General features: G+C 38.1%; 1 protein-coding gene across 1 annotated transcript; it reads left to right on the top strand.

The window, feature by feature from the left end:
- Positions 1-210: 210 nt before the first annotated feature.
- On the top strand, positions 211-17968 carry LOC138762950 (leiomodin-1-like). Its single transcript, XM_069936452.1, has 3 exons — positions 211-716; positions 8461-9882; positions 15952-17968. The coding sequence occupies exons 1-3, from the start codon at positions 450-452 to the stop codon at positions 15976-15978; spliced, it is 1716 nt and encodes a 571-aa protein (XP_069792553.1). The 5' UTR covers positions 211-449; the 3' UTR covers positions 15979-17968.
- Positions 17969-19717: the final 1749 nt, after the last annotated feature.

Consider the following 19717-nt stretch of genomic DNA (forward strand, 5'->3'; position numbering starts at 1 on the left):
TCTTGCATTTTTTGTGTGTCAAAGTTTTGCTGTACTTCTTCCTATTGCCTTTCAAGGCTAAATCTGCTATACTAAATTTGGTAATGCAATAGCTTAGGATTCCAAGGAATGTCTTCACCACGCAACCTAAATTGATAGGCTGTCAGATCTCCCTCTCACTGCTAACTGGCTGTTTAAGTCATTAGTATTCAGAAAGCACTTGCAGCAGGTGTCTGAATGGTGCAACCTTGCATCAATTATTCTTCACATTTCATGCTTGGTTGCTAAATCATATAAGGATTCACTACACTCTGTTTGACACTTCAGCACCTGCTGTGAAGAAGTTTAAAAGAAGCCAATTTTTATTGATCAAGTTATTAAAAGTTATCAAATCAAACTTTCCTTGGATGTAGGTGGATTTCACTGTAGCTGCAAGTTGGAGCTTTTTTTTGGGATCGCAAAATATAAAAATGTCACGATTTAGAAAGCAAGAGTACAAAAGGCAGGTTAGTGAGGATCCAGATATTGATAATTTGTTGGCAAATCTTTCTCCGGAGGAAATGCAAGAACTACAAATAGAGTTGGAAGTCATGGATCCTAATTCCAGTGTGGCTGTTGGACTGAGACAGAGAAATCAGACCGAGAAGCAGCCAACGGGAGCTTATGATCGGGAGGCAATGCTCACGTACTGTGAGAAATCAACCAACAAACTAATAGAGAGAGAGCTGTCTATTGATGTGAGTTTCTTTTTGGTTTATATTAAGAATTGGTCAAAATTGTTTAATGGTTTGAGTTTTTTCAATCACAGTTTACAATATATTTCTCTTCTACTTCAGTTTTGTTTGTCCAAAAAATGTTCTGTTGGAGATTTCATTTTGTGTGTGTGTGCTCATTCTCATGCATTTGATCGTGTTTGCACACATGTGTTTTAAATTTAAAAAAAAAAATTGTTTTGAAATGAGTTGAAAATGTCTACAGTAAAAGGATGGGTATCTGTATCATCTTTACCAGATTAACATTAAAGCAGTCAATACGGAAATGATCCTTTTTAGAAGTAAGTAGCAAACTTGGATTATGATTTAAATATTAAAATTCATAAGTGTAAAGATTATCAATCCCCTGGCAACTACAGAGATTATGCAAAGTATTTTTTTGCCACAAAACAACAATGTTTGACTATTATGGATGTCTTGATTAAAACATGGTTGGAGTCCATCATCAATTGAATAGGACCACCTGAAATCTTGTATGATTGTGGCATTATAAAGTTTATGTTAATTAATTTATAGTAGAACTAAAAATACCAAGGACAGAAGCACCAATGATATTCTCAATTCAAAAATTTCAAAACATCACCAAAAAAAATCACGTTGCTCTTTTTTCCATGACCCTGAAATTTTTTTCTAATTTTTGGAGGCTGCACATAACATAATCTATTGAGGTATGCATTAAGGTATGGAAAATCTTCCTTAATGATATCTTTTGCAACAGAGAAAATTCTACCTGAAATGTAATCCACATGACCTGACTTGAACCAACCAGCATAGTCAGCTCATCAACTAGGCCTTGATTCAGGAAAAAACTGGATCCCTAAGAAGCTTTGGTTTGGGTGAATGCTACAGGTTCAAAGGCAAATCACTGGGTTTAGAGAAAAGATCACTTTTTCATTATCCTTAAAGTAAAACTAACTTGCTTTTTGGTTCTGTGTTAATGCTTGTATTAGGCATTTTGCGTGTCTGAAGTTCGAGCTATAACTTGTGCAGCTGACAAATAATGACCAGAGATGAATTTTCTGTTAATGAATGTTCTGGTTGGAAGTAGACAAGGATGGGTGACATTAAAGTTCAAATGGTGGCATGAAGAAGAGAAAAAAGCCAGCATTGGATATTTTGAGTTTCTATGAATAGCCATTTGTCAACTAAGAGTAAGTCCATGTCCTTTCTCAGAGATTGGCTTTTGAATAAAAAGGACAGAACTATTGTTCAAAACTGAAAACATGCATTCGCTTTTTTTTAATAGAGATCCTTTTGCAACCACAGGACATCCTGTATTTTTCAGTAATAATATCATGGCACCTATTTAAATGACATATCCAATTCCATCCAATTATATGTCAAAAGTACAGATTCCCATTTTTGCAGAGAAGAAGGACATTGGGAGGTCATTGAAGTAAGAGGTAAAGCTGAAGGTCATGGAAAATCTGTTTGGAAACAGAGCATGGAGGATATTATTGGCTGAGTTGTGTATGAGAGTGTGGGGATAGCCCTTTGCCAAAGATGGGTTATCGAGCCATGAGTTAGAGGCACTATTGCCAGTTTCTATTTGAGTTCTGTCTATGATTAGAGATGCAGACCATTGATCTACAAAACCAGCACAGGGCAACAAACGCCCATTCTAAAACCCTTCAGACCCACATTCCCATCAACTTCCCTAAGATTCTACACATCACTAACATATTAATTTTCATGTCCTTGGGAGAAAACCAAAGTGCCTGGATGAAGTCAACGTAGTCACAGGGAGGACATGAAAATTCCACACCGGCAGTACCATAGGACTGAACCAGTATTATGGGAGGTGAGACAGTAGCAATATTGGAAAGCTTTGCGGACAGTCAGGAAAATGAATTCATTGGTGGGAATTAAAAAGGTTAATTATATTCATAAATAAAGAAAAAGAAAATTTGTGAGGTCATTTTAAGTGAGGCAAAGATACATTTTTAAGATCATAAATACATGTACAAAAGTAAACCAAATGATCCATAGTGCCAGCTAAAAATGATGAGTTTATGGACTTCATAGAAGTGAAAGTCTCAAACTGAAGTGCAGTTGGATGAAATATTAAAGCCTCAGAGTTGTGGGCTAGGCATCCTAATTAGGGAAAAACTTCAGTCCACAGGCTTAAACAAATCATCTGATGGAAATACAGCCAAATTTTATTCTGTGGGAAGCAGTTTATAAAAACCAGAATAGACTATTCAGTTGCAAACCAATGCTCTCTCAGTAACTATGCCAGCCATTTGGTAAATCTGCAGTGGATGTTAATAGGAAGGATATGTTATCACAGCCTCCAATGGCAATGAATCTTGCATAAACATACAATTTCATTTGTACCACACATTGTCTTCAATATGCATAACAATTACACAAAGTAAAGACACAATGCTGGAGAAACACAGCTCGTCATACAGTGTATCTTATATAGCAAAGATCTTCATCTTCATAACTAATGTTTCAGGCCTGATCCCTTCATCAAGGTATGAGCAAGATGTAGGTAGGCACCTGAATAGAATAGTAGGGAGAGAGCGGCAAAGGGAGGAGCACAGTCCCACAGATGAGAGGTAATAGGTGGATAAGGGTGGGAGAGCACAACAAAAGGGGGGGGGGGGAAGAATGGAGAAAGAAGGAAGGGGAGGAGAGCTAGAAGAAAAAAAAGAGGGATGAAGAAGAGAGGGAGAAAAGGGAGTGGTCTAGTAGAAACCAGAGAAGCTGATGTTGATGCCATCTGGTTGGAGAGTGCCCAATTTATAGGTGGTCTTGGTTTGGCAATGCAAGAGGCCAATGACAGACATGTCAGTGCAGGAATGGGCACAGAATTGAAATGGTTGGTCATCACTGCTTCTCAACAATTATATATCTCATTATGCATCTCTGAGCCTATTAGCATCATCAGAAGGTATTAAAAGTGACTATAAAATCTTGAACCAAAGAATGATATAGCACAGAAAACAGACTATTCAGCCCTTCTAGTCAGTGCTGACCATTATTCCACTAATCCCACTGGCCTTCACTCATTCCATAACCCTTCAGACCTCTCTCATCCATATATCTATCCAATATATTCTTAAAACTTAAGATTGAGCCCACATTCACCGCATCAGATGGCAGCGCATTCCACACTCCCACCACTCTCTGTGAAAAACTTTCCCCTAATGATCCCCCTAAACCTTAAAAGGAGTATTCTATTACATAATTTCAGAGCAGTGAAGCTCGTCCTAAAGAGTGAGTTGATTGGAAGAATGGTGTGCAGTTAGATCCAAATAGTGAACACCTCTGGGTAATTTTCTCAAACCTTCTTCCAAAATTGTTAATATTTAGTTCTGGATTCAATCCTCTATTGCTCATGCATGAGGAATGTGTCAACAGAATTTGTTGGTAGTCTCACTACTGGACTATTTCTATCCCCCTACTTGATGTCCATATGGCAGGTTCTGGTGGAAATCAATCAAAACCTTCTGGCCTGGTTAATTTTCCTCTTCCAAATGCAGATCATTGAATCAAGTTATAAAGTCCTCTCTGACCTTCTTGATCTGTAAGCCTCAACTATGTACTGAACTACCAGGAGCATGTGAAATTCTGATAATACATAAATAAACTGAAGCTGAGGTACAGGGAAATTAAAAAATCAATAGGAATTTGATGGTGAACTCCTGACCTCCACAAGGCCTGCCCAACCACCTCCCATGTTCAGCTTCTCCATGCAAGTAGGCCAGTAGCTCGGATTTGGCCAATTGTGGTTCCATCAGTTTATTTTCAGAAAGCGTTGAGTCAGTGAGTCTCATCACAGAAGGCTCAATGTAGTTTAACAGACAACTTTCAGATCCACAGGATCAGCTTACTTGGCAGGCAAGAGAATATTGTGGGCCATCTGGTGGGACAAATAAAGTCCGATCCATCCTACAGAAAATTAACTTAAAACACAAACTGGGAAAAAAAATGTGAAAGAATTATTTTACATGCAATTTTGATGGAATCCTTGATTACCTCTTTCCAAGAAAATTTAACAGTGAACACATGTCATGGCAATCCTTTAAGTTTTTCTGCCAAGGTTACTGAAATCAATAAATGTATTAAGATGAGTAGTTAATTGGATTTCAAGGTTCATAAGTTTTTATAATTCTCTCTTCATTGGCAACAGTAGAAAAATTAAGTCTTTGAAGAACATATGCTGAGTGTTATTTTTCCTAGGTTTGTTATCAAATGGGGCATGTGGGAAATTGTGAACAGAAGCCAGAATAAAGCTTTTTAAGTTAATAGTCCCAGAAGTAGCTGTTTAGAGTTTTTTCCCCCAGTGGTATTGACAAAGACCTTTTAAGGGAATGCATCAGGTCAATGGCTGTGGAAACGAATTAACATAACCTGATTTGTTATTGCTTGGCCCAATCCACAATTGGAGACTGCAAAGGCCTGATGCTAAATGCACAGATTATAACTTCCACAGTGAGAAAGACAGATTGAAAATGAATTATTAGCTACATGATACTAGAAATCTAGAGATGGGAAAAGTGGATATAATGGTGTATTCTGCCTGTCATGCCACAAAACATGGCAATATATCTCTCCATATTTACACTTCATTTAGAATATCTGTTTAGAGCATTGGAAGATAATCACTACTCATCTTAATACATTTATTGTTTTCAGTAACCTCGGCAGAAAAACCTAAAGGATTGCCATGACATGTGTTCACTGTTAAATTTTCTTGGAAAGAGGTAATCAAGGATTCCATCAAAATTGCAGTTATGAAACATAGTTTAGGAGAAGCTTGCCTGCAAAGTTAATTTTTGCAGATATGGAACCATGTCAATAATGCTTCTGGTGACCAAGGAATCTTTCAGCTAAATTTCATGATTCCTGGTCACCCACCCTAAACTCATGGTTAAATATCCCTGTCATTGTGAGAGTGACATCTCTTCATGTGATGATGAAGAGCCATTGAAAGGATACTGTCTTTTTTTTTTAGGATAACACTAGAAAATTAATCAAAACTGAGCAGCTAATTAAAGGGTACAAGAAGCTTGTATGGACCTGATTGAGTATTTCTGTCATCTTGTTTCATTGATATCTTGACACACCCACTCCCTCTCCACGAGAGCCTGTCCTGGCACTGCCCCAAACCTCACTGACACACCCTTTAAGCAGATTGATCACAGAAACTTGGGTAACTTCCAATTATATTCTTCGATAGTGGATGAACATTACTAAAAACTTAAATGTTATTGACATTTGATGTCTTTGTGACAACAATTCAGGTTTGAAGAACACGCATTTCCAGGAGAAGAATTAATTTTATCAATGCTTGTTTGAATTCACATGAATTTTGATACATTCATAAGAGATGACATTTGATAATTTTTCACAAACGATTAGTGATCTAATGCAAAAAAACAAATTGAACAACACAGAATAAATGTAAATGAATTAATAGTAGATCTAAAAAGAGAGTAGTTATATGTCCTTCACTTAATTTGTGATAAATATTTCCCAGGAGGGAAGATACATGAGTTTGAAAATGAAACAGTTAAATGTTTAATGAGAGGTATTACAGAATTGGAACAGAGTAAAAATGGATTAAAGTACATTCCTTAGGCATTTTTTACTTTCTTAGATACTTACAATAGCACAATCCACAAAAGGTTAAAAAAAAATTCTTGAATTGTATTTAGTTATGGAAGGAGACCCACTTAGACCATCAACTCTGTTGACTCCAGTAGCTCTGTTGCTTACAAATGTGGAGATATGTAAAGTTTCCTCCAATGACATTAAGTTTTTCTACACAGATTTTACAGTAAAATCCCTGTTATCCAGAATTCCAGCAGCCTCAAGCAACTGACAAAAAAATCATGGAAAATAAATAGGTAAAAAAAATACAGGTTTAACATTGGCTCACCTTGCCATTAATCCGTCAATTCACGCAACACGCAATTTCAAGGAACTGGAAAATTCACTTACACGCATCTACCAATCCCCATAGCTGCTGGGTACCAAGGGTTTTACTGTACATGAAGTAACAGGAAATTTACAGTGGTAGATATAGATTTATGCATTGTTAAATTCTCCTGTAAATGGTTTTGTGCTAGTACTACTTCTGTACAGCTCAGTTCAGTTCATCTACCTGGGGGTCAGATGCCAAGATTGACAGAGGTTGACAACGTACTGGCAAAGGCAAACAGCACATTTGGCAGGCTGTTCAAGAGAGTCTGGAACAACAAGCATCTGAGGAAAGGCACAAAGTACAGTGTGAACAGAGCTGTTGTATTGACCACCCTCCCAAACGGCTTTGAGTCGTGGGTCATTTACCGTCACCACCTACAACTCCTTGAGTGCTTCCACCAACGCTGCCTCTGCACCATCCTCAATATCCACTGGAGTGACTTCATCTCCAACAATGAAATCCTCAAATAGGCAGAGGTCACCAGCCTCGAGACCATGCTGTTGAAGATTGTTGTATGGTGAACTTTCCACTGGCCGTCGTGACAGAGGGGCTCTGAAAAAGAGGTACAAGGACTCTCTGAAGAAATCCCTTGGTGCCTGTCACATTGACCATTGCCAGTGTTCTGATCCAGCCTCCAATAGCGCAGCCAGGTGACACCCCATTCACCAGTTTGTTTCCTCCTTCAAGAATGCACACAGGGCTGACCTTGAGGACAAAAGGAAGAACCCGTGACACAGCAGCACCAAACCCAGAACAGAATTTTCCTCGCAGCTGCTATGGCTGAGCATGTCTGTGAGCCTGCAGCAGATATGGATAGCCCCCTTGCTAAATCTTCGTTCGCAAAGCCAAGCCATGATGATGACTTCTGTCAAATAAAAGGGGCAAAATATAATTAGTTCTGTTCTTTACTTTTGAGTTTCAAATTGATGCTCCATCTGAATATTCCTTAATGCTTTATTCCCCAATCTACCCACCTCTGTTGATTCAACATTTTTTTAGTTCTTTGGGGCAGAGCATTCTGCAATCTTAGATGTCTGTGTAAAAACACTGGAACATCTAAATCCTAGGAAGGTGTACTGAGGTGAGAGAGAGAGAGAGTGTGAGTGAGTTATTTAGAAGTGAACCAATATGTTGAACCTCCAGTACTCCCGTTCAATGATTGGAGCCTCTTTCTTCCTTGCTGATGTGAACTTAGCCAACAGACCCAATCATAATGCAGAAAGATGTCATCAGTTTTCTCAATCTTTCTTACCAAATGCACAAATTTAACTACAGCAAACAAGAGCAAGGGTCTTATAGTTAATATCTGCAGGACAAAGGTCCTCTGTAAACTTACCTTCCCTCAACCACCACACAATATTGGCCCTGGAACTTTGACAGACATCATAGGGACCAGTAGTTAAAATAGTCCAGGTCTGATTTAGGCTATGAGTTTCAAGTGAAAGGAAACCTCCTCTTCCAACATTAATTCAAGATCAGAATGTAAGTACTTTTGTGATATTCCCCCCAGTTTCATTAATTACATATTTTAATATTTGAGCATTATGTCATTTTGATGAACTTAGAAGTTAATTTGGTGCTGTCTGTGAGGTTTGCATGTGGATTCCCCAGGATGGTCCTGGTTTTAATTGATGGAAGCATGGGGATAATAAAACATCTTTACTGCAGGATTAATGTAAATGGGTATCTGATGGCTCAAATTTGGTGGGCCAAAGGGCTTCTTTCTACACTATTATTCTATGACATTATTATTAATGTTCTTTCTTTTAGGAAGGGAAAAACCCTGAACAAGCTAAAACAGAAGAACTTGAAAGCAAAGCAGTTAAAGAACTGGACTGTGACAATATTAAAAAAGTTGCGGTAAAGGCTGCAGCACAAGGAGAAAGAGGCAATGAAGAGAGGGAATGTGGAATACTTAAAAATATCAAGGACACAAGAAATGATGAAAAGATGAACAGCAAAGAGTTCAAAGATAACGAGATTGAGCAGAATAGGGAGATGACTGGAAAGGAAAAAGAAGAGAACAGGAAGACCAAAGGGATTAAAGAAAAAGAAAAACTCACTGAGGTGAAAGAAGAATCAAAGGAGATTGTCAAAGAGGGAAAGCCTCGGAAAACAAAAAGTGAAATCAAAGACATTAAGGAAAATGAGTGCCTGAGCAATTCGGTGACAAACTCTGGTATACACTGTTCAAAACAATGCAATAATTTATCCAACACCGAAAACCCGGAAGGGAAAAAACAAACAAAAGTTCCTGAAACTCAGGCTACAACCCCAACCATTTATGATGATTCAATAGAGAAGGTGAAGAACAATGATCCTGGTTTAATTGAAGTAAACTTAAATAATGCAGAACGAATAAACAATGAGATTTTAATACGATTTGCTGATGCCCTGAAAGAAAATACTGTTGTGAAAACCTTTAGCTTTGCCAATACTCATGCAGATGACCATGTTGCATTTGCTGTTGCCAGTGTGTTAAGGGTGAACAAAAGCATAACAAACTTGAATTTGGAATCAAACTACATCTCTGGTAAAGGAGTGATCGCTGTCATGAGAGCTCTGCAGCAGAATAATGTTTTGACAGAGTTCAGATTCCACAATCAGCGCCACATCTTTGGGGGACAGGTTGAAATGGATATTGCCAAACTTTTAAAGGAAAATACCACCCTTCTCAAGTTGGGCTACCATTTTGAGTTAGCAGGGCCACGTATGACTGTGACAAATTTACTCAGTAGGAACATGGATAAACAGAGACAAAAGCGCTTACAAGAGCAGAGACAGGGGCAAGGAGGGGAAAAGAAGCAAGGATTGGAAGTTCCAAAGACAACTGGGATGCAAAAATCGCCAAAACCTTCTCCACAATCGTCTCCCAGAGGTTCACCATGGTCATCCCCTAAACCAAGTCCAAAGAAAGCTGCAGCTCACACTCCCCCTCCCCCTCCCCCTCCTCCTCCTCCCCCTCCTCCTCCACCCCCAGCACTGTCTAACGAAGCTAACTCTATGACACAAGTCCATAAATTACAAAACAAGAGGACTGCGGTAGGAAATGACCAGACCAGGAATCTAAGAAATTCCTTGACACCTGTATCTGAAAGGAAGTTGGAAGATAGACCACCAACTCAAGAACGAAATTCAAGAGACCAGCTTCTGGCTGCTATTCGACAGAGCAACTTGAAAAGCTTGAAGAAGGTAAATAATCAGTTTCCTGCATTGTCTTGGAGTAGATTGCATTTTCAAGAGGCATCAAATCAGTGGTATTTTGAACTTTATTACCTATTTTTTTTAAATCAATGCAGCCAGCCCTTTTTTTAAAAATCTGGAATACAGGCCTATTAGCTTTTGGGGATTTGTTAACCCTCAGTCCATTATCTCTGCATTTTTTTCTCTCGTAATATATTTGTTTTAACTTCCTCACACTCCATTATCTATTCTTCTACTTTTTTTTTCAATACTTGCAGAAGTTTGTATTCTGTTGTTATAATTCTGAATAATTTGTTAATAACTTGATGTCATGGGAGAAAAAAAACATTGTGTCCTTTCCAAATCATGAAAGATTCCCTGTGGAATCAAAGAGAGCAGCTCATTTGTGACTTGCCCGTTTGACCTTCTATTTAACAATGAAGTGCATTATGTTATTAATTAGAAAACTGAGCAGAAACTACTTCTCATCATCAATAGGTCAACATCTCAATTGAAACCATGAAGGAGATCTATTAGGGTAAATGCCAGAGGATGGAAGTTGCGATCCCAATGAAGAAACACAGCTGTTGGGTTGAAGGAGGAGTTGGCGCTTAGTAGAGTTAAAAAGATTGAAAGCAGAAATTGATTTAGTGGTAAACAGGAAGAACAAATTATGGATCAGCAAAATATTATGCATTTGTGAGCTCTGATTGTGAAGCCTAGCTATATTAGTCTAACAAAATGTATCTTGGATTCGTCATCATTCTAAATGTAAAATCCATGTCATTGTAGCTAGGGTCTGAATAGAGGACAAATGACTGTGACAATGGTAATAAATAGCATGGATTTGTGGGTGAAGTGAGTTTTAAGATAATTATCTAACGTACTGAAAAAAAATTTCCACATGTATAATTTGAGAAATGAGTTGCATTTGAGAAAAGCATCTTAAAGTTAGTTCATAAGTTTAAATTCCCTTTATTATCTTATGCATCAGATGTTGAGTGCAAATTGTCATCAATATTCTATAATTTGTTAATGGAATTTAACAGTTGAAACCTATTTCTAAAATAAAAATGAACCAAATCTAACCCATGATTTTGCATTCAGTTTCTGAAAAATGCCCATAACATATTATGAAAAGAATATTGAAAAATGGAAAGCCTTGCATCTGCCCTGCCCTATTTAATGAGATCATGGCTGACATGATCTATATAGAGCAAAATACCTGGTATCCAGCAACTATGTGGATTGGTGGATGGCGAATGGGTGACTTGAAATAGCACATTTGTGACTGGTGAACTAACTGTGAGGTGTACTAATTTTAAACTTCTTTATTTTTAACCTATTTATTTTCTGCATTTTTTTTTGCTGGTTGTTTGGGGCTGCCAGTTGCTTGAATTCAGATAAAAGGGGTTTTACTGAACCTCCCTATACCCTAGATTCATTAACAACTTTAGTTATCAAAATTCTAAGATTAGTTACAGCAATAATTGCTGATGTTGGGAAGAAAGTTCCAATTATTTGTTCCTTAATGTTCCTTAATTTTACTCCAATAATGTCTAGTTCTAATTTATAGAAAATGTTCCTTCTTCCCAGCTAGCAGAATAGTTCAATTCCATCTATCCTTTGTTTTGATAATTTTGATCATCACGTTCCAAGGAATAAAATCTCTGAAAAAGGACATTGTAACTTCAAGACCCATTCCACAAACCCAAGCACAAATATCTAGGCTGAGTTTTTTTTAAAGATGCCATATTGTAGTGAGATATCAAGCCGAGCTTCATCTGCCCTCTCACACTGATGCAAGCAATTGATTATCGTTATTTTGAAAAGTTATCCCTGCATCCATTAACAACATCATTGACCAGGGTGATTACTGGGCTACCAACCCAGGTTCAAATCCGATGCTATCTGTAAGGAGTTTGTACATTCTTCATGTGGATTTCCTGCGGCTGCTATGGTTTCCTCTGACGTTCCAAAGATGTACAGAGTTAATATGTTAATTGGTCACATAGGTGCATTAGGCAGCGCAGACTTGTGGACCAAAGAACCTGTTTTTGTGCTGTATCTCTCAATTAACATGTAAAAGAGTTAAATAAAAACAGATACTTGGTCACTTCATAGTTCTGTTTATGGGCGAAAACAAATAAGGTTCAATTTGATATCTCTTCTGAAAGATAGCTTTGAAAAGAAGAACTCAATGGTACCAACAAGTATCCCCACAGAAGTTGACAACCCTGTTATATCTGTCTCTGAGGCCAACGTCAGAGGATGAACTCTCGCAAGGTGTCAGGCCCTGATGCCGTACTTGGCAGGGTGCTGAAACTTTATGCCAACCAACTAGCCGGAGTGTTCACGGACATTTTCAATCTCTCATTGCTGAAGTCGTAGATTCTCATCTGTTTCAAAAGGACATCAATCATCCTGGTCAGTGCCCAAGAAGACCAGAGTGAGCTGCCTCAATGAATATTGGCCAGTAGCACTGACATCTACTGTGATGAAATGATTTTGGAAGTAGGCCATGACCAGAATTAACTTGTACCCAAGTAAAGATCAGGCCCCACTGCAATTTCCCTACTGCCACAATCTCTCCACACCAGATGCAATATTACTGGCTTTCCACTCACCTCTGGATCATCTAGACAATAGTAACATGTACATCAGGCTACAGGTCAGCTTTCAACACCATCACATTCTCAGTACTAGTCAATGAACTTGAATACCTGGGCTTCTGTTCTTCTCCCACCCCCCAACATCACCACAACTTGATCTCATTGGAAGACCACACTCAGAATGAATTGGAAACAACGTCTCTTCCTCACTGACAATCAAAACAGACACACCTCATGGGTGTGTGCTTAGGCCCCTCTTCTACACAAATCAAATATCATCTTCCAAGTTGACAATAACACAATGGTCATCAGCAGAATCATTGATAGTAATAAGGAAGCATACAGGAGTAAAAATGGATCAACTAATTGAGTGGTGTCACAACAACAACTAAGGAACTTGTTGTGGACTTCAGGAGAAGGAAATCAGAGGGAGAACATGAACCAGTCCTCATTGAGGGGCCAGCAGTGGAAAGGGTTAAGAACTTCAAATTCCTGGTGGCCAACGTCTCTAAAGATCTGTCCTGGAGCTTCCATGTCGATGCAATCATGAAGAAGGTTCACCAGAGGTGTACTTTGTGAGGTGTTTGAGGAGATGTGGTATGTCACTAAAGATTCTTGTACATTTCTACAGGTATACTGTTCTCTGAATCATGGGTCCTCTACCGGCACCACCTACGGCTCCTAGTACACTTCCACCAGCGTTGTCTCCGCTCCATCCTCAACATCCATTGGAGCGCTTTCATCCCTAACGTCGAAGTACTCGAGATGGCAGAGGTCGACAGCATCAAGTCCACGCTGCTGAAGATCCAGCTGCGCTGGATGGGTCACGTCTCCAGAATGGAGGACCATCGCCTTCCCAAGATCGTGTTATATGGCGAGTTCTCCACTGGCCACCGTGACAGAGGTGCACCAAAGAAAAGGTACAAGGACTGCCTAAAGAAATCTCTTGGTGCCTGCCCCATTGACCACCGCCAGTGGGCTGATCACGCCTCAAACCGTGCATCTTGGCGCCTCACAGTTTGGCGGGCAGCAACCTTCTTTGAAGAAGACCGCACTGACAAAAGGCAAAGGAGGAAAAACCCAACACCCAACCCCAATCCACCAATTTTCCCCTGCAACCGCTGCAACCGTGTCTGCCTGTCCCACATCGGACTTGTCAGCCACAAACGAGCCTGCAGCTGACGTGGACTTTCTACCCCCTCCATAAATCTTCGTCCGCGAAGCCAAGCCAAAGAGACTGTGGAGAGAACAATCTGACTGATTGCATCACAGACTGGTATGGTTGCGCCAGTGCACAGGACATAAAATGACTACAGAGAGTTGTGAACTTGGCCAGTGCATTGTGGGCATCAGTCTTCACTCCATCGAGGACATCTACAAGAGGTTGTCTTAAGAAAGCACCTTCTATCCTCAAGGACCCTCACCACCCAGGCCATGCCCTCTGATACCATCAGGAAGGAAGTACAGGAACCTGAAGATAAGGACTCCGCCTCCAATGCTCCCAAAACCTCTGCAACCTCAGACCCCTGTTTGATCCATCGGAAACCCGAGCTCCAGATCCAAAGCTCCAACTCAATCAGACAGCCTTCAGCACCTGAGGCCCTTCAGACCCCTTCTTACACACACCTCCCTCATGAATCCTGGTTCCATGAGTGTCTCGACCACTAGTCGATGAACACTTGCAGCTGCTGAGCCCCTCGCTGGTCTGATAGCTTGCCTTTTGCAGGAGCTTGCTGCCTTCAAATTGGCTGCTGTAATTCCTCTTTCAATATTTTTATTAGTTTCATACATGTCACATAAATACATGAGAATAAAATGAAATATGAACAAATCTTATAGAATAATACAGAATAATACCTATGTTACATTAAAAAGAAGTAGCAAAAAACCCCTAAGCTACTATTTTACTTATCTAACCCATCCTACAGAGGCGATTGGCTTAACACGGACATATCAGTTCTGAAAATATTTTTTTTTAAAAAATACGGTAACCAATGGGAGTCATACACCAGAAAATGGTTAATCTTCAAATTCTGAAAATAATTAAGAAAAGAACCCCATAAAGAAACAAAATAAAGATTCATTTCAGTACTGGAACATCTAATTTTTTTTCCCAAAGTCAGACATCCCATCATATCGGTATGAGTGGGAGGGACAGCATCTTTCCATCTTGCCAATATGGCCCTTCTAGTGATAAGGGAAGCAAGGGCAACTATGTGAGATTGTGATGCATTCCTTATCAAATCTGCTGGCCCACTTATTTCAAAGAGAGTGAGAAAAGGATTGGAGTCAAATTAATATTAAGAACTAAAGACAAGGCACAAAATCTCCTTTTCCAAAAATTGGAAAGAACAGGACAATGTACCTTCTGGTTGCTGCAATTTCTATATTAAAGTAGTCATTTCAATACAAATAGGCTAAGATGGTGGATTTTTAAATGTGTTTTCTAGAGCACAGAATGGGAGATATTCTAGGGAGAACAATGCAATTATAAAGATAGGGATTACAAATATAAGACTTTCATCCACAGATGGGGTGAGGTGGAGGAGAAATGTGATAGAGGTGAGATTAACTGGTGTTTGTAAGGGAGAAGATATGAAAAGTTCAATGTGGTCAACCTGGACACCATTAACCAACAGCCTGGTCCATCTGACAATCAGGGACATCTGTGACAAAATTATAATCTATGGTAAGGCTGGGATGCTGACAGTCCATTTTTATCTTTTTCCAAATAAAATTGGAGCTTTTCAAGTCTGAGTGGAAGAGTTTTTGTCCTGGGAGACATTGAAGGAATTGAGAGTGGTGACAATGAGAATGATAAATGTCATTGGCCTTGAGAAAATATCCAATATCATGGAAGTCAAGCCCATTGTGGACAGAGAGAAGGAGGTGCATTTTAAAAAATAACCTGCCAGACGACATCTTGTCTCATCATGATGTCTTCTCAACCACAACACAGGATAATTAATATCATAATTATTGTTAGTATTTACCATACATAATTATTCATTTCAGAATCTTCATTAATGGCAATAGCAACTAAGATCCAACAAATAAAAGTGGATGTTCTTACAAACACAAATAGGATGCACCCAGTCATCAAATGAATTGCAGGGGGTGTTATTCTGCAGCACAATAAAATGTAATTTTATTTAAAAAATAAGTACAAGAGATATGTAGGGACTATTTTGGATTAAGTCATGAATTGTCCAAAAAGAATTGTTAGCTGGTATTAGCTAGAATCAGTTGGAGGTGATTTTGGGTCTTAACATTTTGGTATCATATCTGACATCTAATTAGTTCCATTTTAATATTATTATTTTATAATGTAATTCTGGACTATAAATGCAGTAGTACATGTTTTAATTAAAACAAATTATAATCTTTTGTTATCAATAATATCTAAATTGATTTAATAATATTATTTGAAAATATTTTCTAATACAAATACATTTCCTGATTTTAGGTTGAACTTCCTAAGTTGCTGCGGTAAGAAGATGTACCATAGCCTGCCGTTGAAGTTGTCGCAATAATCCTTACTTGACTCGAATTTATTATTGTAGCTTAAGTTTCATTGTTAATTTCATTCTGATAATTTGAAGGATTTTGATTGTTGTATCATAGTTTTCAATCCTATGAAAGAATTGTCGTCTTACTAAGAGCACTTTCAAGAACATATTGCTCATTCACTTTTCTCCATTTTATTTCTAGGCTCCTTTGCTGTACATTTCTTGCAATTCTTTTAGTTTTATTTTCAATTGCACTGTGTTCTTTATTCATGGATTTCCATATTACTTTTGGTGGTTAGTTAATTCCTGATTTCCACATATCTATCCTTTATAATATAAATATGTTACCATTGCCTTGAATTCCCATCTTGAGAAAACAGTCACCTATTTAAGCAACTCAACAGGTTAGGCAGTAACCAAGGGCAGAAATGGTCAGTTAACATTTCAGGTTAGAACTCTATTGAAATTGAGAAAGGGTCCCAATCCAAAGCATTGACTGACCATTTCGGCCACTGGATGCTCTCAATCCACTGATTTCTTCAAGCAGCTCATTGTTTGCTCATAGAACATCAATTTGCTGATTTTTATAATCTGCTTTGTTAACTTTCCAAGTATGGCATTTATCTTCCTCTACCCCCATCCATTCTGCAGCCAACTGCTTGGCTGATGCCTGGTAATTTTAAACACAGCGAAATCTTCAATCTGGTCCTCTACAATCAGAGGTAAGAATATCCAACGATTGCTAAATAGCTTAAATAATCCTCTTAGAAATGGCTACCTAAAATCTATTAAGGTCATAGATTAAAGACCTATGCCTTGAATTTTATCAACACTTGTCTAAATAGTCACAACCTGGTGATTCCATTCGGATTTTGTCTGTGGACCTGATTCTTGGAAATATCCTAATTTAGGAAAGCCTTGTCTCATAAACAATGCTTACATGAAGTGTGATCTTATATTCTTATGCTCTAATAAAAGTGGACCAGGAGTAAGTTATAAAGTGTGTGGAATATTGATTATAATAATGGTTAGAGAAGGGTTGGCTGCTAGGATCTGGGACAGGGGTATGTGTGGTGGTTGGAAGTAGGTGTAGCAATCATCAATCATCGATTGTGGCTAGTCAAAGTAGAAGGGCTACATTTGGACTCTGGTTATTGGTCAGTGGAAATGGTCATTAGTGGTGAGAGATTGCCAGTGTCTGGGCGAGAATGGGTATGGGGTAGGTTGGGATTAGGAGATAGAGGTAATTAGAATGGGAGACTAGAGTGGAGGCTTTGGGGCAAGGGACATATGCCTGGAGATGTGGGAGTTCACTTCATTATGGAAGGGGGTCAAGAATTAAAAAAATAAGTGGGTAAGCATATTACTCAAAGAAAACCAAGCTGAGTTCTCTTTAAGCTCCACAAAAGCAGGTTTCACAGGTGTATTGAAAACCTACTTCTGAATGAATGCTTTGTAGATGGCATATGTCACTCAGAGTCCCAGAAGTAGTATCTGGACTTGCAGTTCATGCCACTGGACACCATTGTGCATGACTGGAGTCCTTTGTGTATTATGCATCGGATGCACGGAAGATCTGAAGTTAAAAAAAAAAGTTTACAATCCTGTTTAGTCATGAACATCAGATTCTTTAGCATTATTAATAGTGCCACCATTTGATAGAATTTCTCGGCAAAATAGTTTTGTTTGCAATGACTATTTTTGGTTATAAAAATAAGAGCAATGTCTTAATCCTAAAAGAATTGTAAATATTTGTCTTTGTTGGTTTTCTATGTAATAGTTAATACATACATGTGAACATTTGTAAATGTATGCTTCATGTGAGCATACTACCAAACTGTACACAAGCAAAAAAAACAATGATGTAACATCCATTCCAGTGTCATTTATAAACACCTCACTGAGAATGCAATAAACAGTACAATTAAAGTCTGTCAGTTCTTCTGATTAAAAGATATTTTTTCTTACATATTATTATTTGTCTGGTTTTATTGACCCCTTATTAGTTGACTTTTAGAATCATTTGCTTATTACCTGCTTTGTTTATTAATTGTCATAATGTGAAATACATTGCATCTTGTCTGTTTTTATAACTATTAGGCTACATCTAACTTTATATCAAGTAAAATATGGCTTTGTGGTTTTAGCCTTGCTGATATTAAATGTGGTCAAGTTGTTGTACATATCAGTCATAAATAATTTCTATATTTTTAATGTGTTTATAGAATAATGAAAGCATAATTAGACTTTTCAAGTTTCCATTTTCCATTGAACCAGTAAAATGCTGCTTATCGTTCAGATGCAGATTCACTTTACTGTCATTGTCTAGTAAAACTTGCAATGAAATGCTCAAAAAATCATGGTGTACAGTTAATGTTGCTTAAAATATTCCAATTTATACTCCATTTGCTTAAGATGTTTTTATTTTAAAATGTGGTTGTGTGATTTAGTTTGCAGGCAATGTAGAAGGCATGGCCAAAATTTGATATACTATTGTGGAATAATGTATGTATTGATTTGAATATCATCAACGATAATTTAAAACTTTTTATCAAAACTCAAATCATATCATGTAGTTTTTCTTCTATGAAAATATGTAGTAACTGGGCAGTGCAAAGAAGATAATATTAACAAAGATACACAGAATATGCTGAGAACTGGTTAGTATCACCTCCTTTCTTGCTTATTTGTTAAGAAAACATTTTGGGTAGTGAAGAAATAAGGGATGTGTGCATTTTCAGAAGAAAAAAAACATCCTTTTTGCTTTTTTTTCCAGCTATTTTAAGGTACAAGGTAAGGAAATCTTTATTTGCCATGTGAACTGAAATATAGTAAGAGGCTTCATTTTATGTGGTATCCAGGCAAAGGTAACAAATCAGAAACTAAATAGATAAATAAGTGAAGGAAGCAATGTGACAAGAATCAAACAATGCACGATACAGAAAAAAATACAAAGAAACATAGTGCAGGAAATGGAGTAGAGTTATAAAAGAGAATTGCCTTGGAACCCATTCAAGAGTATAACAGCAAAAAAGAAACTGTCCTGGAATGTGGTGGTTCATATTCTCAAGCACATGCATCTTCTTCCCAACTGAAGGCATGGGAAGAAGAGGAGATTATGATAACAGTAAGAAGTGTCCTTTAATGTTTTAGCAGCTCTTCTGAGACAGAAAGAGTTGTAGAAGATGGACAGGAGCTGCATTTACCACTCTCTGCAGTTTCTTGTGGTGTTGAGCAGACCAGATCCCCAACCAGTCTGTGATGCATCTGCACAGGATACTTTCTCTGGTGCATCTGTAAAAGTTGGTGAGTGACCTTCGGGACATGCTGAAATTCCTCAGGCTTCTGAGAAAGTAAAATAAAGTGGTGCGCCTTCTTGGTTGAAATTTAATAACAGCGACTGGATTTCAAAAGAGTCAATCAGATGCGAAGGTCTAAGAATATGTTCAGGCACTAAGTGAAAACAGTTGTTTTCTCAAATTGCTTTATCAGAATCAGTAAGATATCTGATAGTGCCTAAGTGCTCCCAGTAATATTGGAGCATGCAGGATGACAGAACTTAATGGGCTGGGGAACCCGTTTCAACAACTGAACTGTCATCCATATTTCTCAGTGTATCTTGCTTATTGCCAATGCTTCAGTTAGCATTAATGCAATACTTCCCAGCAAAGGACAGAAAAAAATACTTGTCCTTCCTGAAAGTGAATCTGGCAATTAACAGCC

The sequence above is a fragment of the Narcine bancroftii genome, chromosome 5, assembly GCF_036971445.1.
Source record: "Narcine bancroftii isolate sNarBan1 chromosome 5, sNarBan1.hap1, whole genome shotgun sequence".
Classification (NCBI taxonomy): domain Eukaryota; kingdom Metazoa; phylum Chordata; class Chondrichthyes; order Torpediniformes; family Narcinidae; genus Narcine; species Narcine bancroftii.